General features: G+C 37.7%; 1 protein-coding gene across 3 annotated transcripts in view; it reads left to right on the plus strand.

Moving 5' to 3' along the window:
- The window catches only part of HELZ (helicase with zinc finger), a 148,518-nt gene that overhangs the window by 98,010 nt on the left and 28,132 nt on the right, over positions 1-22,376 (plus strand). For all 3 annotated transcript variants that reach the window (XM_044449538.1, XM_044449537.1, XM_044449539.1), the window contains 5 exons: positions 1,891-2,095; positions 6,289-6,340; positions 7,397-7,599; positions 12,085-12,301; positions 20,305-20,381. In XM_044449538.1, the coding sequence (XP_044305473.1) occupies positions 1,891-2,095; positions 6,289-6,340; positions 7,397-7,599; positions 12,085-12,301; positions 20,305-20,381 (754 nt within the window). The remainder of the gene's footprint in view (positions 1-1,890; positions 2,096-6,288; positions 6,341-7,396; positions 7,600-12,084; positions 12,302-20,304; positions 20,382-22,376) is intronic.

Consider the following 22,376-nt stretch of genomic DNA (forward strand, 5'->3'; position numbering starts at 1 on the left):
TGGATTATTGTTCTGAAGCTGGTAATTACCATTTCCTGGTTTGGATGAAATGGGAAACTGTGACTAATGAGAGACTTTCTGTTTCAACCGTAATTTGCACAAAGGAGCCCCATGCATGAGCAAAAAGCATATGCCTATCCGGACTTAATAAGCTGAGATATTATTGTCCAAATCAGGCCACAAAATTAAAGTGGCGAGTGGTGGGAGCAAGAATAGAGAAATAGCCAATGGAAAATGTCAGTTGCTTTGGCACCATTTGGGTTACTTTATATCTCTATGCAAGCACTTGCCGGCACACAAGTAGAGCTAAAGCGTCTGGGATCCTTGCTGCACAGGTCAGCCCTTGCCTTATCAGGGTCTTGACTGTAGGGGTTCTGTAAATGCATTAGCCAAACACACTTACAGACCCTTTTGCAGATCTTCCTGTGTTGAACAGCCCCGCACATTAGTATCTTGGGAATATGGGCTTATGTCTTCTGTACACTTTAGTTCTACTTGTGTGCAAGCATGAATTCCGGTTTAGGTGGATGAGAATGTGAAGTGAGGAGATCTGATTAATTCAGGTAATTCAGTCATGAATTATCACTTTCTGTATAGTATTACAAAACAATGTCCCTTGATGTGAAGAGTTTAGTGGGTTCAACATCAACTTTACTCCTTTGCCAAATGGGAAAGTATAAGTAGTGGAGCATGGGGTTTCCTATTTGATAGGCAAAGGAGCCAGAGAGCATTTCTTGGTTTCATGATGGCAAGGATGATCTTGGTGTTATATTTAGCTATATTTTTATATTTTAAAATAGTCTAATACTTTGGTCATGTTAGAAAGTTAAAATTGTCGCATCATTATCTCTAAGAAACTGCTGCTTACACCAAATAGATAAATGTCCATCAGTAAAGTGTTACCAGGAAAACTCCCAACATGGAGAATTGTCCCAGCATGATAATTCCTTGTACTAGAACTTCCTGATAGGATGAAAGTTAGGAAAGTGCTTTCAGTTTGTGCCAAATATATATGAACAAATGACATCAGAATTTAAATTCTTCAAATCTAGCAATGTTATTAATAGTTACAAACAGGTTCTATTCAGATTGCATCTTTAAAAAAAACCCAAATAAGCAATGTAATTGAGCTATGCTTCAGCACTCTCAGATTTAAACCGTTTGCCCAATGTAGATTTTGAGCCCTATCTGAAGTATGTTGCCTCCCTGCCTCCCCACCCTCTCCATGGTTGACTGTACTTTGTTTAAAAGTACTGCTAGAGAAATCAGGCATGTTGTAATAAAGACTTTATAAATGGGGTGATAGTAATATAAAGGAAATGACATTTCATTTGATAGAATAGATTTATAAATACTGAAGAGTACTTGAATTTTTAATAGCTATTCAGATGAATCAAGAATCCATTGCAACAGCTGTGGAGGACATTGTGAAGTATGCTCGGGTCAGATATTCATTAATTTTTAAAAATGTTACAATCAGATTAAACAGGGCTGTTTGGCAGATGCTGCTTTGAAAATCAGGGCCACATTGCATAGCAAAGTTGGCACAATTTTATTCATTCTTCTTACAGCTCTAGCAGAAGTGTGACATGTGTAAAGAATCTGCTTGGGATATTTAAAAAGTAATACACATGGACCATGCAGGACTGCTGGCCCTAAGTCCAGTGGCTCATTAATACATTGTAGGGGACTCTTGTCAGTAGAACTCTGAAGTGCTTGAATGTTTACTTTTAGTTATTTTAGAATCAGTCAGTGCTACTTTGTCTCATCTAATAATAGTGAAATTAAAGGACAGATGGACGGATAACAGTATACTGGATTCAAGACTTAATTTATAAAATTTGCATATAGCAAGCAGTTAAACTGTTTTGTTGTTTTTGGCTTCTTTAGGAAATTTTGGGAAAGGTTTATTGCCTTATGTCATGATAATGAAAGTCTTCATGGTATCACGTTTGAGCAAATCAAAGCTCAGTTAGAAGCTTTAGAATTAAAGAAAACCTATGTGTTGAATCCACTGGCTCCTGAGTTTATTCCACGGGCTCTGCGACAGCAGCATTCATCAAATGCCAGTAAATCACAGCAGTCTCCACCAAAGGTAAAGTGCCAAGTTATTAAGACATAGTAAGAAACTGTGAAGAAGTAGCATGAAATGACGCATATACCAGTTCTTCTGTATCCTTGCATGAACATGTAATTAGTGTAGGAACAATACTTAGATTAAGGAAATCATAATATAGCTGAGTATATTAATGTGTAGTTTGTATTCAGACATTGTTTTTGATTTTGACCAGAAAGACATCAGAAGACATTACAATTAACTTAGCTGCTAAAAGTAATACAAGAAGTAATGTTCAGTAACTTACAGTTTCTGGGAGGATATGGTCAAAATGGTTACTTGTAGCTCAAACTCAGAGCTTGAAATCTCTTAATAGTATTGCAATCTTTATGTTTGCATTTAATTGTCATAGGGCATTAATTGATGTATTTCTTTAATTGATCATGTTTGTATTAAAATGGGTTGCATTAGACCCTTGGGAAAAACATTCCATTTTGTAAGAAAGCATTTCAAAATTGTATGTTTCTGTTTCAAGTTAATATCTATCTATATCAGGTTTTCAGTTTAATACAGTTTTTCCTTTATTTGACAGGACAGAACAGGGGGAAAATTTTCTTGGTGATCCTTTCGAAAAGAACTTTTATAAATGGAAATAGTAATTTATTTTATCAAGATTTATTATCTTCTCCAATACAATGAAAATTTTTAAAACGCTTCCTGATGTATTGAAATGTTAGACTTTTAAGAAACCACAGGTCCAAAGGCTACTTTCAATAGCCATATTTATACAGTTTCCATTTTTGCAGAGGTTTCAGTATGAAATACAGTTAGAAAGTTTGTCATCTTGCTTTTTAATTCGTGGTTAGAATCTCATTTTTCTGACACGCATTGAAGCATAATAGGGAAAAATGATTTTCTAAGACACAAAGAAATTATGTTAAAGGGTGCAGTTAGTCATGAAATTACTGTTGAAACCTACACTCTTCATACAGATTTTTTTTTCTTTCTTCTCCCAGGGCTTAGGAAGTACAGAAGTACATGCTAAAAGACAAAGATTCATGTTGCCAGTACATCTAAAGTTTAACTTGATATTTAAGGACTAAACTAGGATGTTATTTATGCACAGATGTGGGTTCAAATGTTTGTGAGAATACAGAATAATGGAGAATACAGAGTGGGGGGTGGGTGAGGGATGTGAACAGGAAGATTAGCAGGAGGAATGGGTTGAAATATCCCTCCATTGTGGACTAGTATCACAAGGGTCAAGTATATTTTTGTTGCAGTGCTTAGTTTGGCTCTAGAAGTGCTCCCCTCCTGCTCCAACTAAATTCATTATCTTGGGCTTTTATATTTTCATTTGCATTGATGAGTTGTTCCAGTGAGCTCCAGCCTTACTTCCAAGTTTGAAACTGCTAGGAATGTCCCAGGACTTAAGGAATTTTCCCCATCTGCCCCTTCCCCTCTCTTGAGAATAGGGAGAAAGTCTGAGAGTAGTTAGGCCATTGTGTAGACACAATCAAATAAGCTCTCCTCCACTTGTTCCTGTTCTGAAACATGAGAATGGTAGACTTTCTTGGTCATTGTGTTGCTAAACCAGTAAATTCTCTACCTCCCTTTCCTCTCTTATTTCCTGTTCTATAGCAGGAAATGGTGGCAGGGGATGGCTATGTATTAGTCATATCAGGAAGCATTTATACTCTTTGAAGTTCCAAACTTGGAGCTGAGAAGGAGAATAGGAGATTGTCATTGGCCTTGTGCAGAGGCAAAGAGGAACAAGGAAGAGCAGGATCCTGGAAACCACAATATTAGCTGATTGCAAAGGAGTGCAAATCAGTATCCATAATTTGATAGTACTAAATACTAAGTGCCTCCTTGGCAGAAAACTAAATGGCTAATCATAAATGCAGGAGAATTAACACTGTTGGAATGATAGCTGTCAGATGAAGCAGTTAACTAACCTTCTAGGTAGTAAAAGTAATGGCACTGGTATGGAAATTAGGTATTGGAATATTTTGGTTTTTGAAGGAATGTGTCCCAAACTTGAGTTAAGGTGGAATGAATCTGTATGAAAGGGTGAAATTTATAGAAACTATTCTATGGGATTCAGGGGTTTCAATAGTACTAGCCCTTCTGTATTAACATAGCATAAAAGTACTGCACAGTAAACAAAGCTGTGTTAAGAAATGATGGATATGCAACCAGTCTTACCTTAGCTCAGGTTTGGTACATGCTTATATCTGGTTTGCACCCTTAGCAGCATTATTTTTAGACATCTTGAAGGCTAGGTGATTGGCCTTCACACTGACCATATTTGCATAGTGTGGAGGACCTTGGCTTGCACTATGCCAGAGTTGCTTCTATTCCCTTCTAATGTCAGATAATGTCAGTTTAAAAACCTGGATCAGATCCTAGTCATTATTCTGCTTTGCCAACTGAGAATAAACTGGAGTTCCCTGATTTAGATACAACAGGGAATGCAGGCTTATTTCATAACAGGATCTCTATGCCAAAGACACTGACTGATTGGGAGATGGTATGGATAAGGAATATAAATGTACTTTATTGATCCTCCCCCCAAAATAATGGCTTGGATCCAAAGGACTATAAATGGAGGGAAAAATGCACCCCTCTGTGAACTCTTGGAAAATAAGTAGCAGAAGACTAGCTTCATAATAAATCAGCAGTGCAGCACTTGTATGAGAAATGTTGTGAATAAGGAAGGAACATGTTGTTGCATTAAAACTTTTATCCACAAAAGAGCTTGTTCATAGACTTGTGCAGGAATTTGCAAAATAGAAGCACTTAGTTGGATTTGCAGTCACCTTTCTTATGCAGTGACTAAGCTAGTGCTAATGACAGCCCTAGCATGAGCAGAAGAATCTTTCCAGTGTGACTTAGAATCCAAGGGAATATTTTAAGTGTTGCTTAAATGTAGTCATAGCCAGATGTCAGAGAGCAATGAATACATGTGCCAGAAAATGCCATCAGAAAAAATGGCTTAGCTGAATAGGGGAACTTTTTATAAAAGAACACAGTGAAATTGTTCCAGGAGAAATTAGTTTACAATTTATTATTTGTAATAATAATAATACTTGCAATCAGTAAGCTAATTTATTGTAAAACAACTTCCTTGGTAGCTGCCATCAGCAAACCAGAATGTATCAAGATGAATAGAGAGAATTCTGGATTTGATGGCTTAGAGATGAAAACAGCACCTTTAGGGTGGCAGTCTTGCCTCATGTTTCCTACAAGTTTTAGTGTGTCCAAGACAGCCTAGCTGGCTGAAAAGAAGTTGAGAGTTGTATGGAGTGTTCCCCCCCCCGCCCCCTGTATAAATATGCATAGGTTTGTGCCCTTATTCATCTTTAAAATGTCTGTTTGATTTCACGGAGTATCCCAGTTACTCTGGAAGGCTATATTAAAGAACAAAACTGCACTGTAAAATTAAGAACCACCATTAAAAATAATTGTACAAGATAAAAACATCAGGTGATGGAATGCTAAAATCATGAGACCAGACTGCCTTCAAATCCATTGCTCAAAGGCTTGTTGTTTACAATTCAAAATATGGCTTTTTAAAAAATAAAATAATAACTGGCAAAATAAGTGAGAAAGCCCATCTTGTGGGTAAAGTTGTTTAGTAGACATGCAAAGCTGTAATACTACCATGTGGTGGTCAGATGTTTAAAGTATAATTTGTTTGCTTTGTTTAAAAACTTTAGAAAGCCATTATCTTTATGAATTAACTGGTGAAGCAGTATTCATTCAAAACTTTTATATGCTGTCCTCTATGTATGGCATCTCAGGATGGCTTACAAGGTGGTTTTCCCCACTTCTTACTCCATTTTATTCATAGGTCACTCTTTATACAATCCACTTGTCTATAAACAGATCATTGATTTATGCTATCAGACTGCTGGAAAACTGAATAGCCCTTTCCCTGGGGAAGTAATATTCTTAAGCATCAGTGAGTTTTAAAAGTTGGTGGTTGGCAGCATATTGAAAAACTGGCATCAGGAAACCTCCATCTTCCAAACTACCCCTGTTGTCCCTGTTGTGATGATAAAATATTGCAGCTGAGTAGCATGAAATGTTGGGTGTAAATAGGGAGACTGATAACAAGGTACTCCAGGACAATAACCAGCATACACTTGTAATTCTCATTACTTCTTTTATATGAAGCATGTAGGTAGAATGACTTACCACTTTTTTCTTTTTTCCCCTTTTTTTAGGTGAAGGGTCATCATCATAGTCAAAGTGACCATTTTCAGAGTGATGGAATTGGTAAGTGCCTGGGAAGGTCTTGTTTAATATGAATAAATTCTTAAAGACTGATTGCAGATTTGCTTCTTTTCTCAGTGAAAATAAATGTGTTCTTGGGTAAGTGAGGCAGAAGGGGAATGATTGGATTCTGTGCTATTCATACTGTGAAGAAGAGGGATCACCAAACAATATATCTCATGGTATTTGTATGTTTGAGTGCTCTAGACTTGGCAAATCAAATGAATTCAAAGGAAATCAAGGGAGATCCTATATTTAAATATTACTAGAATTTCCAGTTTGTCCATTATCCCGCCTCCAACATGATGGAAGTGGAGAATGCACCCAGTCTTTTCTTCGGGCTAATTCAATGGGAAAACAAAACATCTGAACAGGAACATAGAGCCTCTGTAATATTTTAGGAGATAAAAATGAACATTGGTTTAAACTTGGTGGTTCTTCCTAAGGCTCCCTGATCTCCAGGGTAAGCAGAGAGTACCTAAACTTTAGTTTCTTAAGCATTATTCAAGCTTACTGAAGACATGAATTCCTGCATGTGAGAAAATAAAATCTATGCAGAAGTACAGTGGTGTCTCAGGCAGAACGTTCTCTTACATGGTTCCTATTCTGCAACATATTTGGTAAAGGTAACGGTAAAGGTTTCCCCATGACATTAAAGTCCAGTCATGCCTGACTCTAGGGGGCGGTGCTCATCTCTGTTTCCTAGCCGAGGGAGTCAGCATTTACCTGCAGACAGTCTCCATGGTCATGTGGCCAGCATGACTAAACACCAAGGTGCACGGAATGCTGTTACCTTCCCACCGAAGTGGTACCTATTTATCTACTTTCATTAATATGCTTTCGAACTGCAAGGTTGACAGGAGCTGGGACAAAGCACGGGAGCTCACCCTGTCTTGCGGATTCGAACTGTCAACCTTTTTGATCAACCAGCTCAGCAGTTTAAACCACTGTGCCACCCGCTGTCCCTAACATATTTGGAAACTGCACCTAAACGTGTTAGTGAGGGGAAAGCCAGCTTTCTGAGTTCTCCATAACCATTAATTTTTCTTTATTTTCTAGTTCAGCCTAATCCTTCCGTCTTAATTGGAAATCCTATCAGAGCATATACTCCTCCACCTCCACCTGCACCACCTCCTGGGCCTCATCCCAACCTTGGGAAATCTCCTAGTCCTGTTCAAAGAATTGATCCTCACACTGGGACAAGCATTCTTTATGTACCTGCTGTTTACGGAGGAAATATGGTCATGTCTGTGCCTTTGCCAGTAAGTATCCATTTCATGTTATTAATTAATTAATTAATTAATTAATTAAAACATTTCTATGCCACCCCATTCGCTGAAGCCTCGGGGCGGCTCACAACATAAAATAAAATACAAAAATAACAATATAAAAATAACAATATAAAAATAACAATATAAAATAAATAACAATATGAATTATTATTATAAATTATATAATTTATAATTATATAAATTATTCCATTGTCACTTAAAACTGCCTCATTTCTATAGTTAATAGGGTCCCCTCTCTTCATTTTATTTAGGGGAAGATTGGGAATATATTAGTTTATAGGTACAGTTATAGGAAGCACAGAAAGTTACTTTCAAATACTTGAAAGTTTGAATTCAGATGGTCAAGGTACCATAACAAAGAGGTTGCAGGCTGCTAAGACAGGTGAGAGGTTTTCTTTTTATGGAAGTATTTATACCAAAGTTCTTCTAAAGGTACATCTGTGCCCAGAAAATTTGTAACTGAAAACATTTAGGAGTTCATTTGTCAGAAGTTCTGACTGGATGATCTTTTTCGAGCCTTTGTTAACAAAAACATTGCAATGCTAATTTTAAAAATCTTTTAGTCTGTTCAGCTGGTTGCCATTGAGGCCTGCACTTACTTAGCACCATTGATGGCAGCATCAGTAGTACCCACACTATTCTCTGGGTTCTAGTTGCACCTCATTAAAAAGCCTTGGAAACCAATTTTGAAAACCCTGTCGCATACCTTGGACAAATTTCCTTTTCCCGTTTTCTCCTTATCCTCACCAGATCTAGGGAGGGGGTTTTCAGAGGGGATCCTAACATGAGAAGAGTTTACCATAGCAGCAGCATGATGGAGACAGGTTCTTATCTTCTGGTTGTATTTCAATTGGAGTCAGATGTTTTTCTAGGCTGAGAAATGGCGATACCCAGATCTTTTAAACTATGTTTCATGGACTCTCTCCTGCATTCCTGTACTCACAGCAAGACTACTGTGTGGTGTCACATGGCCTAGCTGCTGCTGTGTCATGGACATCAATTTACCTGCTTAACACTCCTGCATGAATTGCTCCTTTTTCCATATGTGACCATTAATCACTATGTAGATTAATACAAACACTATGTAAGTCTATATTGGTGTTCAGTAGAACTAGTTTTGGCCCAGTTTTTCAAACTATCTTCATATTCTGCTTATCATAATTCTAAAAATGGAAGAGAGGGAGCATACTTGTTAGGATCTAGAAGCAAACTACACATACTCGCTCATTAGAGGAAACATAAGCAAGGCATCGGAGTTTGGCCATATTATAATTTTTGTGGCTTTTAATTTCTTGGTTACCGTAGCAATTCCTGTGTTCAGAAGGACCCAAATGGGAAGAATTGGACAAGATGCACCATGCTTGCTCATTACCAGTGAGCCAAGAATTGTCAGCCATCCTTACTCTTTTGAGCAAACTTGACCATAATGTTTTACAATAAATTACAATCAGCAGATTTCCAAAATTTTGATCCCTTGGGAAGAGAGTATCTACTCATGATAAAAATGGTGAGGCAAAGCTGTGGCTTTAGTTAGTATATGTTTCAAAAACAGTATTATGTAGGGAATAAGAAAAAAAAGCCATGGGGAAAAGTAAAATGGGATGCAAAGTGCTGCTGACTTCTGTTTTCTTAAAATGATTCACGGAAAAGGGGCCATATTTGGAAATAGTTTTGAGCATACCACTTTCTTTGTATGCTCTTCTTTCATTCCTAGGCTAGACATCTGAAATAGTCATATTTGGGCTGATGGCATCTCCAATAACTGAGCACTTGATGTTGCCACAGTTGATGGACTTGAACCTCCATGTTGTCCTTTTATCCGAATATGTTAAGGATGCTAATAAAGCAAAGCACCTGTAACATTTTCCCATTTCTCCTTATGTTTTGTGTCCCCATTGCCATATTTTTCATGCACTCATATGAGGAATCTGGCCATCAAGATGAAAGATGAATAAATTGTTACACTGTTGATGTTTAAAATGCACATCCTCACACACGATCAGTTTACATTACTTTGTGGTGAAAATCCTGTTCATAACTTCTATTTTGGGGCTTGCTATGAATGTATACTTGGAAATATGCCTGTTCAGTCCATCTGGTACCACTTTTCTTCAACATAGCAAGACCACTGGCTTTAATTCCTTTAGATGCAGATTCTTTTTATTAACTAGGTTACCAGAAGGCAACATTTAATGAATACAGTGAAATGAAATATGAACCTTAGCAGCTGTAGTTTGCAGTGCAGGGATGCTTTTGTTAATATCAGACCAAACCAAAATAATGTAAATATTTGAGGGTTTTTCCAATCAAATGTAATTTAGGTAATGGGGGGGGGGGTCCCTCCCTGTGGGCATAGGCTTATACATAATTAGCATCTGGACCTTTATTAATAAAATGTCATACAAAGAAGATTGCTAAAGAAATCTTTTATATATTTGTATTAATATAAAAGAACTGTTTTGAAATAGCAAATGATTTTCTACAGAATTATTTTCAAAAATACAATTATTTAAGGATTTAAGGTAGTCTTAAGGGTTTGGGGCCAGTGTAGATATGACTTCTTCTGCTAACCAAGAACTGTTCTCTGGAATTTAATTTGATGCTTTTCTCCTTTTCTTCTGTTTTGTGACTGTATATAAAGGTCTCAGAAGATGAACTGTAACTTGTTTTTATTCAGAACCTTCTAGTTTGCAGGTGTTAGGAAAAAACAGATTATTTCAAGAGCTATTATTTTTGTCTTTTTGGCATTCAAGAGGTAAATTGTATCTCTGAGGGATGAATAGCCTATGCTGGAAAAGCATTTGTAATTACTAAAATATGACCTTTATTTACAATCGTATGAACATACTTCTAACTAGTATCTCAAGGAAGTTCTCAAGGGTTTAATGTCAAGGCTTTCCTTAACTATTCATCCATAAGCATTATTTATGTAGTGTGGGTGGATTCACCCATCTAGGTACTGTTGTCTGTTGGGATTGTATCAAAACTCAGTAGTCTATGGCTGCCATAGAATTGAAACTGTAAACCCATAATGGTATTTGTTTGGGCATTTATTCCTTTACTGTTATGTTTCACATCCTATTAACACACATGTTTTGATTTGATTACAGTAGAATGCTTTTCATACTCTTGAAATTTTTATTTCCCTTTTTTTACCATAATGAAATCTGAGGACAAGTTCTTTACCAGATCCCTTTCTATTTTTGATTCCCTTCCTTGTAGTCTAAATAAGTTAATTTGCACTGTCTCTTAGCTGTTTATATCCCTAATTTTTAATGCTGCCTGGTTATTAGGCTTTCTATGATAGATTTAAAAAATAATTTTATCTGGTTTTTACAATCTTTCAACAAAATGAAGCATCAACAAAACCAAATGTGCTGAGAATATAAAACAAGAGCAAAAACACAAAGTTATATACAAAAAAGAAAAGGGAAGGGAAAAAAGAACATACTGCTACACAGTAACAATCAGAGATGCATCTAACTGATCTTGAAAATATTATTAATTACACATACACACACAGAGGCGCAGGCAGGCAGTCTCTGGGTAACAAACGAGTTCTATTCCTGAGAAAATGGAAATTTGTTTTTAAGTTGAATTTGTATGTAAGTCAGATCGCATAAAGTACAGTCTCAGGGGTTGGGGTACAGGACCCCCACGAAAGTGGAAAAACCACAAATATCTTTACCTACCCCACCCAAACTCACCAGTGCCTCCTCTTTGCAGCAGAGAGAGGAGATTTCCCTCTCTGGATGGGTGAGGCAGGAAGGCATGCTTTGGAGGTCTCCCTCTCTGCTCTTTCATGTTCCTTCTCTCTATGGTAATGACAATTTTCCACAATAATTTTTTTAATGAATAGGTTTTATGGCGGTTTGTTCATAAGTACAGGTTGCTCATAACTCAGACTGCTGTTCCACATCACTAATATAGGTTGAAGTAGGTTGATCAAGTGTTGAGACAGAGTTGTTTTTGGTAGTATATTCTTTCATAGGATGTCAGTGTTTTGAGCTCTTCAGTCTGTTATGTGGTTGAGGGTGATGAATTGTCAACTCTGCAATATGAGTCTCTTAGCCATATGAGGGCTCTGCCAAAGGATATGTGATAGCATACAAATGTGTGTATAATTTTCACTTTGTCTTATTTAATGATTGATTTATCTGAGGGATGGTGACTTGCTAGGTTAGCCAAAGAAAAACCCATGCCCTCCAAATGTTTTGAACTACAACTTTCATAAATCCCAGCCAGCATGACCAGTTCTTGGGAATTATGTGTTGCAGTCCAACATGTCTGGAATACACCAGGTTGCTTACCCCTACCCTACACAGTCCTGCCCTTCTTACTTGCTTTTGGAGAACTGCATAAGTATTCTGTTTCCATTTGGAATAGTATGGTTTCTCTTAAGTGTGTGTGGTTAGAGAACTGTTAACAATGCTGATATATTTGTTTATTGCACAGGTACCATGGACAGGGTATCAGAGTAGGTTCGCAGTTGATCCTCGAGTCATTACTCATCAAGCAGCCATGGCATATAATGTAAATCTATTACAAGCACATGGGCGTGGATCTCCTATCCCCTATGGTCTTGGACATCATTCACCAGTTAGCGTAGGACAACAGCAGCAGCAGCAGCTTCAGCATTCAGAGAAAGAGCAACTTGAACAAAATCGAAACAGTGAGTAGGATTTTTTAAAAAACTAATTCTAAAACCCCAGGCATCTTGTTTGCAACTGAAATACGATTTTAAAATATTGTGCTAATATATATAAAATGTAGCTGATGCAACATTGGGACATGTTGCATCAGCCTTATCAATGTTCATAAGAAATGCTTGCATGAAAACTGGTGTTTTCATAGCAACGGAATGTGAAGATACAATGGTACCTCGGCTCACGAACGTCTCAGTTCACGACCAATCAGGTCGCAAACAAAAATTTCATTAAAAAATTGACTCGGGTCGTGAACTCTGCATTGGGTGGCAATCACGACCGCAGCCATCTCACCCCCCCCACGAGTGGGGAGATGGGCGCGATCGTGCTGGGGTGGGGGGAGATGGCCGAGATCACACCTGTCTTTCCTTAGGAGTGCAACTGCAATCTTGGCTATCCCCCCCCCCCCCCAGCACGATCATGCCCATCTCTCTCCCCCCCAGCATGCCCCGTTTGCGCCCGTCTTTCCCTCCCCCAGTGTGCCCCATTCGCATCCATCTATCCCTCCCCCAGCACTCCAGGATGACGGGCACGTGCAGGGATGACAGGCACGATCGTGGTTGTGCTGGGGGGGAGGCGGGGAGATGGCCACGCTTGTGCTCGGGTTGGTGGGGGGGAGATGGCTGCAATCTTTGTTGTTCCTTGTCACTTTGCTTCACATTTTTCTGATTTAAAAAAAAAAGGTTACAGAACGGATTAACCTTATTTACATTGAATCTTATGGGGAAATTTAACTTGGCTCACGACCAATTTGGGCCATGACCAGAGTCCTGGAATGAATTAAGTTCGTGAGCCAAGGTACCACTATAGTTAACTGCTGAACAGACCTGAGTAAAGTGGTTAAAAGGTTGACAAACAACTTAACCACAACTGGAGTGGTCAGATTCTTGCTCAGGTGCTTCATCCAGCCACCAGATGATTACAGATGTTATCCATCTCTTGGATTTTAGCGAAACTTCCTTGGCTGACTTATTTTTTCATCTAGGCAGTAGCCTCTCAGGACTGCTTCTTTCCAGTCTTTTGCCAGGGGTTCAGTTTGTTTTTATTATGAATGAAACATATTTTCTCAGTTCCATGAAATACATGAAATTTATTTTATATAGCAATATGTAGCAGGGGAACCTGTACTTTTAGATCCTTTTCGTAATTTATGCACCTTTAAAAATGTGACAATAAAACTGTAAATACTGGCTGCAGTCCAGCAGCTATGTAATCTGCTATCTCAGCCTGAAACTTTACCATTGTTGCTATGAATAGCTTGTGCCCTCTATACTTCATATTTAAAGATGATTCTTTCTAGTTGATATGCAATTCCCTGGCAGTGTAATAACACTTGTTTTAAAGTATGGTGCTTTTCCATATTGAAGAGATTTATTTCATTTATTTACTTACCTATTTAAAGCTTTTATAGAGTGTCCCTCTGCTAGCGTTTTGGGACAGTTTACAACAAACCACAAGTAAAATAGAAATTAAGATCCTATTAGATTTCTTTGTTCAGAATATGTTGTTGTTGTTGTTGTTGTTGCTAGTTGCGACCCCATTGACAACATTCCTCCAGGCCTTCCTGTCCTCTCAGAATAGGTATCTATATTAGCCATTAAAAATCAGTGCAACTTATAGGAAATTTGACCATGCTGTTTTATTTGCAGTATCACCAGTGTTGGACTAAAGGAGTTAGGCACCCTTGACATATTAAATACTGTGTTTCTCCTGTTTCATTTCTTTCTTAAACTTGGACCCTATTTTTACCATGTGTCTTCCACTGGCACCTCCTTCCCTGAGAAGGTGTGATGGCTATAGATCCCTTGCAGAACAACAATATCATGAAGTTCGCATGTTTCATTATGTAAGGAAACAATGAGCTGGGAAAGATTTATGCAGTGGAGTTAATTGGACAGAAATACAGATCTGCAAATCTGCCACTTTTTAAGTGGCAACTTTGAGAAGGAATCCTGCTCCCCTCAACATGAAGCATGCTTTTGTCCTGAAAATGCAGTACTCCTTCCTTAGATATGCTAGTAAGGAAGCATGAAGTCTTTTTGCATTTTCCATGATGCCACCATGAGAGAAATTATCTGAATCAACATGTTTTCTAACAACAAAATACAAAGGAAGAAACAGAGAAGGTTGGCCCATGGCAGGCATGTGCCCATGCATGGACGGCTCTCTAGGATGAGCAATAAGTCTTGAAGCAGGCCCTTGCCAGAAGTGCAGCTGCAATTGCATAAACATTAGGCTTGCCTGTATGAGAAGATTCTTCAACACAGAGCATTGATTAATACCAATTATGCATATCATTGTAAGAATTGTTATCCGAATCTTTTCAGTTTTTTAAAGCTCATATATAAAAATGCTTGTAAACTATACATAACTACTACGATCCAAAGCTCCTTGGGTTTGGTGTGCACATAGATCTACATGCACCTGGAGCGATGCAGTTGGAGAATGTAGTGGCATTCTCTATTGTGCACATAGAATATATCCAGATACTGAAAAAGAATAGAGCATCTGCTTGCACCTGTAGATATATTTTGGGGAATCTGAGGTCTCATTTGCACACTGGTACCATTGGATTGTAGTAGATATATTGTTGTGAAAATTTCATGAAGTAATCATTTTTAAATAAAAAAAAATGACAAATAGTGTTTGCTGTGCTCATGTTGTTAGCTCCACTACCTTTTCAAGAAGCAGGCTTTGGCTCAAATTGGGAAACACATCTGATGGGTCCATTATGAAACATTAAGCATAGAAATCCATAATGCTATTAGCATAAAATCTATTTCAGTGCAAGGCAGCTTTTTAATGCTGAAGGACTGAGTACTGTATCAAAATTGAAATTGCTCTGATTCCATTTGTGCTGTTAGAATGACTTCCCTTAAAGCTATGCAGTTCAAAAATCCACCTCATTAGCTCTCTGAAAAGCAGAGTTATCCATGTGTTGAGAGCTCAGGGTGCTGAGGTGCATATCCAAGAAGCTTCCTGCATTTCCCAATATTGTAGACATATGAGCTGTCACAGTACTGTGTCAGATGATGTTGTTATTCAAAAGTTAATTGGACACTAACGAGTTCATGGATACAGTCATGAGGAGAAACTTATTTAAATTCATGAAAGCTAATTCCAGAAGCAAATATGGCATGCCATCCCTAATTTCTGCCATAGTAATCTCAGAGGGGAAAGAGAGAAGAATATGCCAGAAAAATAAATTTGAATAGGGAAATTTTATTTCCTGAACTTTTAGTAGGGTTACTGGAGAAGAATAGATGAAATCCTGTGAAATTCACTTTGACACGATCTTCTGTCTCTTGATGATTGGGGTTTGTGCATGGAAGGTGCTAAATACTTCCAATTATTATAAAATAAACTGTTTTCACACAAGCTAGATTTAATCCTGTATTGATTTGATTTGGAAGCAAGGACCAGAGAATGAGCAGTTAAACTTAAAAAACACTTATTCCTACTGATGAATATTAGCATTCTGAATTTTAAAGAACCAGTACTGAAATTCTTGAGAGGTGGCCAATTTTAAAAAGCCAAAGACTTTATGATGCTATGTCTATGCTCGCTATCTCCACCTTGAAATCTATAATATATTATATCTTGGCCCATGTCCACCTACCCAGTGACTGAACTTGGATGTCACACTAAACTGCAGCGCTCATCTTCACTACACTTCTGCTCTAGCATGACTACAAGGAAAAGTTTGGAAGTTTCATTTCTTCTTCTCTTTAACATGTCCTCCAAACCCTAAACTACGGCTAATCTTAGCTATGGTTTGTTCAGATAAGCAAGCTTTATAACCCAGGGCTTGAAGTTGTTTGTTTTTAACCAATCAAGTTAAAATTAACCATGGATTGTTCAGTTAATTAAAAGAATGGAAATGAGGGCTCCCATTCTCCCCTTTGTGATTCTGTCAGAAGGTGCACTAGGCTCATTTTTGTCAAAATAAACTGTGGCTTATCTTGGACTCTAAATGCAACCAGAATATCATAGCCATTCTGAGGGATACTCATAGCTAAGAAGTTAGCTTGAACTTTGAGTTTTGGGTGGCTAGTACACCCAGACATTGCTGCTGGATCCTAATTTACCAACTATAGGCGGGAAAGATTCCTTGTTCTTGCCTTTGTAGAAATATGGGGATGAGGTGATAAAAACTGTTACTTGCCTACAGAAGGTTTAAATTTCTTCAAATGTTGTAGTCTTTGTATCAATCTTTGTCACAGCTGTTCTGTTGAAGCTGACCAGCCAGGAGGCCTTAAAATGTACAAGAAGAGTATTACAGAAGTCAATAACAAAAGAAGCAAGCACAATTAGAATACTGTCATTAGGGAGAACCAGCTTAATGATAAGAAGATTCCAAACTGACTATTCCTCCTCTTTTCAAAACTGAAATTATCAAACTGCATCTTCAGGGTGGATCGTCCTGCTTGAGTGTCTGCACTTCTCTGTTGGTCTGCCCTCTTTACCTGATGCCAGACCCTGAGATTAATGATGCTTGATCCACTCTTCGTGGTTCGTTAGTATGCTCACTCAGCTTTCTCAGAAAATCTGAAAACTATTTGATTCTCAATAACTGTGTATATCTCAATCCCCTGGCTTTGGCATTTCTAATCCCTGATCCACTCAGAATCTATTTGCACATCCCTTGCATGCATTTTTGCTGGAGGAATGGGTCTAATCCCTACAGTTCCTCCCTTAATGTTACTAGGTCCATACCACTAATTCAGGTAAATGACAGCACTGCCCCAGGCCTTCCGTATGACTTAGATCAGCCTTATCGTTGCTATTCACATTACTTCACAATGGAGTTAATACCACAGGGTCAAAACCAGAATATAATCCTCTCAGTTAGACGTTGTAAAACACAATGTTGCCAGAGTGACTTCCAACCCAAAAAATTAGAACTAAGTAACTTAAAATTTACAACAGTTGTGACAGATTGCAGTCACCTGAATAAAAACTCAATTTAATTGTGTTATATGATTGCACTTTCAACTGTGACAATTAGGTAGGTTGACCTATGTTGCCATATGACAACCTTGTCTTATGTTAGAAACCCCTAATTCAGCAGCATCTTGGATTCTGGATAAATTCCAAAAGGGCACTGCACAAGTTTCTAATTTTCATTTCTGCCTCATATCCAGGGTTGCATTTCTGATAAAAGACCTTTTTAAAGTGATCATATTGGAGTAAGTAATGCATGGAGGTTTTCTGAGTTTCTGAAGAGAAGCCTTCATAGCTTTAGGTTCCTGTTTGTGGACACATTTAGGAAATGTTGCAATCCCCACATGATATTTCCATATGCAGTCTGTTAAATTATTGTTTTAAAAAGGAGGAGGAGGACTATGTAAGCCTTGCAAGCCTTGGGTTCCTTGCAAGAGGAAAAAATGAGATATATAAATGTAATGCAATAATAATAATAATAATAATAATAATAGCCTTTCAGCAAGCACAGAATATTATGTTGGATGTAGTGGAAAGTTCAAAGGAGATAATTGGCCAGTTGTTGTTGTTAGTCGTGAAGTCATGTCCGACCCATCACGACCCCATGAACAACATTCCTCCAGGCCCTCCTGTCCTCCACCATCTCCCAGAGTCCACCCAAGCTCACACCAACTGCTTCAGTGACTCCGTCCAGCCACCTCATCCTCTGCCGTCCCCTTCTTCTTTTGCCATCTATTGTTCTCAGCATTAGGCTCTTCTCGAGGGAGTCTTTCCTTCTCATTAGGTGGCCAAAGTATTTGAGTTTCATTTTCAGTATCTGGCCTTCTAAAGAGCAGTCAGGGTTGATCTCCTCTAGGACTGGCCGGTTTGATCGCCTTGCGGTCCAAGGGACTCGCAGGAGTCTCCTCCAGCACCACAATGCAAAGGCCTCAATCCTCAGTATGTAACTTATAGTGATGACAAGAACACACAAGATGCCTATAATACCTTTGGTCTCTGTGCAAGTGCAAATAAGATATATTTAAGGAAAGTTAAGATCAGTATGTTCACATATTCTCTAATTGATGAAGATTTCTGTGCTTTGTAAGATAGTGTGGGAAAATAGATTGATTTCCATAGATAGTTTTTTATTTAGAATAAGGTGAAATTCTAGGAAGGTATTTATATATGATCAAGTAGCAAATGTCATTAGTTTGAAATTTCAAGACAGGTTTTTGTAGTTGCTTATCCTTTTAAATCTATTGCAAGATTTTCCTCGTCAGTGAGGAGACAAAGCAATTTTTTCAGCTTCACCTTGGGGTGCCAACACTTTACATTTATCCTGTTCCTGAAATTACTTTCCTTTGTTCATGTAAGGAAATGGCTGTGGTCATATAGCCTTGGAATGGTGGAATGGTCAGAAAGCAAGGGTGAATGACACGTCTGCTGAAGGCTTCTTGGCAGTGCATATATCTTTGCCTCATGATAAAGACCTGAATCTGTGACTGTTTTCTAGATATCCCCTTACATATATGTGTTTTCAGAGTCTGGATATGGAATAGTGGTGCAAGTAACTTTTTCAGAGTCATTTGCTCTTTTATTTCCCTGCATGATCGTTTTGACACTAGGGCCCTCGTTCCTAGAGTGCTCTTGGATTATCCACACTGTGAGGATGAGTTCTGAAATAACTGCCAACAGTTATTAACTGATAACCAGCAAAAATGTTGACTAACTAAATAGTTTAATATAAGGAACAAAGAACAGTGCAGGGTTTCCTGGCACTACACTTATCTAAAAGTATGTTCTGTGTTAGATTTATGGTTTCCTAGAAGCAAAAACTATTAGAGACCATAGCCATGTTCACAGGATCAAATTTTCAGCTTAATATGCCAAGATATGCACAAGCTTCTTGAACTTGCATACAGCCACTTTTCTTCCATGTTGCTCTTCCTTCCCTGGGAGCAGGTGAACGGGCCAGGATGCCACAGTTAACTACAGTATCCTATTATTTCTGCCCCAAGAACTATGATTACTGGTTTCCAAAGAAGATGGGAAATAGAAGCCAGCTTTAAACCGTGGCTTCATATTCTGACTTCTTCACAGTTCATTTAAACAATGTTCAGATGTAACAAGAACATTATAAGCCGCCCAGAGATCCTTTTGGCTAAGGGTGCTGCATATAAATGTAATAAAGAAATGATAAATAAATAAATCAGATTTTATGGTTAAACGTGTCTCCTTGTTTGTTTCACTGCTCACACAAGGGGAGGTGTAAAGAGACTGTGTGTAAGTACAGAAAGCTCCTGCATAGCTTGGCTTATTAAACCAAGATTTAATTGTCCAAATCGTCCATTAATCATCCACTAAAAAGTGTACTACCCAGAACAATAAACTTAAGCGAATAGCACTACCAGCTGTTAATTTAAAATACTGTTCTAACTGCTGGTTATAGGACAAAAAAGAAAGATCTACTTACCTATATTGCAGTTACTTTTTTAACACATGAGCTTTTAAAAACATTTTTTCTATATACATCATTTTTAAAAACTGACAGTATAAAAATGGAATTGTCACTCTTCTTTCAACTCAGCATTGGGTCATAAAGCATAAGTGTCCTATTTTGTAAAGTACGTGTAATGGGTGTGTATTAAAGCTGTCTCTGTGGAATTATTTTCTGGAAAATGAAATGGAAAATCATTTTACCAAGAGAAAATAATTTTTTCTGCAGTGCCCTCTAAAATCTACTTTCAATTGTGAAGTTTTAAACAAGAGCATTGTAGACTAAGAATTATCATTTTATGGTCAATCTAAAGCACTGAGTTTTATATAAAGTTTTAGTGTAAAGTCATCTTTTCTTGATTGGTAGTGTAAGCCAGAGGATAGAGAATGTCATGGAAAGATTATCATACTCTATATGGCTAGCAGGAGAAGTTAAAATACAGTTATACAGTAATTTTATTTGTGTGTGGGTATAATTTAAACTGAACTGTGAAAATAAATATGCTTTCTTTTCATTCTCAGTAAGTAAAAATCTTTATATATTTAGGCAAAAATGATCCTGGCGTTGGACCTGAAATCAGTAAAATTCGGACACCTGAGAAAAAGCCTATGGAAGTCAAACAGGTATAAGTTCCTTACTTCTCTTTCTGCTCTTATAGATGACACTTGTCATTCCCCAGGGTGCATTCACTGATAGAATTATGGGCAAGGTTCAGAAAAGGTAGTCCGTTAGAGATAGAATATCAGTGATGAAAGTAAATTGTATATATAGGGATAAGGAAAGCTTACAATGTAATGGCACAATGCAGAATTCGGATAACCAGGAAAAAGTAAGTGATAAATTGCAATTCAAAGTTTATAACTACTTTTGGTAAAGGCTAAAATTCTATAGATGGATGAATGGAAGTTCAGAATAGTTCAATCTGTAGCTTGTGAAAATAGGGACTGACTGGTAACTGATTACCAGTAAAACACAGCTTTTCTACATGAATGAGTTTTTTAGACGCGATCACAATCCTCCAATTTTGTGTATTTTTCCAGATCACTTCCTCTCCCAACCCTTTTTTTTAAGAACAGGGAATATGGGGTATTATTTCTGAAAGTGCTGTTTTTACTTGTGTGTTTTTGCTGTTGCACTGTAGTAGCATAGCTCCACAGAGGCTATGAAGCAGAAGGAGAAGCTCTTTGTGGAGCTTGGATTTCAGTTCTGCAATATAATTGAACAGCGGTACTGTGATTAACAGCCTGTACAAAAAAGCTCCTGATTAGGGACAGCATCAGGTTTTGCATTACCTATGGCACTGCCCTCTTTTGGGTGCACCAGTACCCTCTCGTTGCTAGACTGTGAAGCAGGTGGCACCCTGCCTTCATCTTAGCTTGATGGTGAAAGGCAAGTGCTCTCTGTTTTAGTTCCCACGCATTACTGACTCCTGATGTCAGAGTATTGACTGGAACAGTGTTGGTTTTGTGCCCTAGAGGCATTGTAGGGGAATTAAGATGGATGGTGCCATTTAAATTCTAAGTTTTATTCGATGTCATCCAAGTTCCAGCACTGAGCTATGCTGAGTCCAAGTGTGCGTAGCTAACAATTGGGGTAGGTGGCAGTATAGACCATTGGCCCTTCTGAGGGCTTTTGGCAGTCACCAGCTGCTCTGTGATGCTGGTTTCTGGCATCAAGCCTGTTTAGTTTCAGGACATCTTTAAGGCCCAATACTTCTGCAGAGGTTTGGGAATATAGAGAACAATTTCATTAGGAGACATATACTTGAACAAGCAGAGTGCTTCAGGATTTCTCTTTTTACCTGCCTGTCTTACAGACTTCACTTCAGATATGCCTTGTGATTTTGGAATTCAAAGACTTGGTAGATGATTCCTTAGACTTTCGAGAGCTAAATTCATGGTCACTGTTTGGTGTGGCTAGCATTTTAAAAAATAATTGTCCAAACAAAAATTGATTGCTGAAAAAATTGACCTTTGTTTCTCCTAATAATTTCTGAACTTGCTACACTAAGGCATGGCACATAAACGCTGATTTAAGATATACTATGTTTAAAGATTTTGATCCACTTTTCACTATGTAAAGTGTAAATTGATACCTATATTTGTGTGAAAGATTAAATAAGCCTCAACGTTTTTTGTATGGAGGAATAATTTCAGATGGGAATAATGGTAGAATTTACTCTGAGGAACAAATAATGAATAATCAACCAATGACCCAAAACAAATTATGTCAGCCTTGTAGTAAACAAAGAATGGCATTTTCATGATTCATTCAGTGCCTTTGTCTTGAAGTCAAAGTAAAAGCATTATATGATAGTTCTAAAATATGTTACTGGTTAATTCATTTCTGTGATAATATTGGGAGTGGATATCAATGTTGAGAAGGCCTGAATACTACTGCCATTGATTTTTGTAGCTTATAACTACCAAAATAGATACTAAAAAGTCCTTTTGAGTAGGAAAAAAGATTCTGATTCACAAATATAACATGAAGTCACATAAAAGTTTTAAGATCATTTGATCAAGTAGAATTCTATTGGAAGGGTCTGTTTTCAATAAAGAAGAGATGGCGCAGTTTGCCAGTGTAAGCAAATGATGAAACATTGTGAACAATCCAGC

This window comes from Varanus komodoensis, unplaced genomic scaffold (assembly GCF_004798865.1).
Source record: "Varanus komodoensis strain SLA01 unplaced genomic scaffold, ASM479886v1 scaffold59_1, whole genome shotgun sequence".
Classification (NCBI taxonomy): Eukaryota; Metazoa; Chordata; class Lepidosauria; order Squamata; family Varanidae; genus Varanus; species Varanus komodoensis.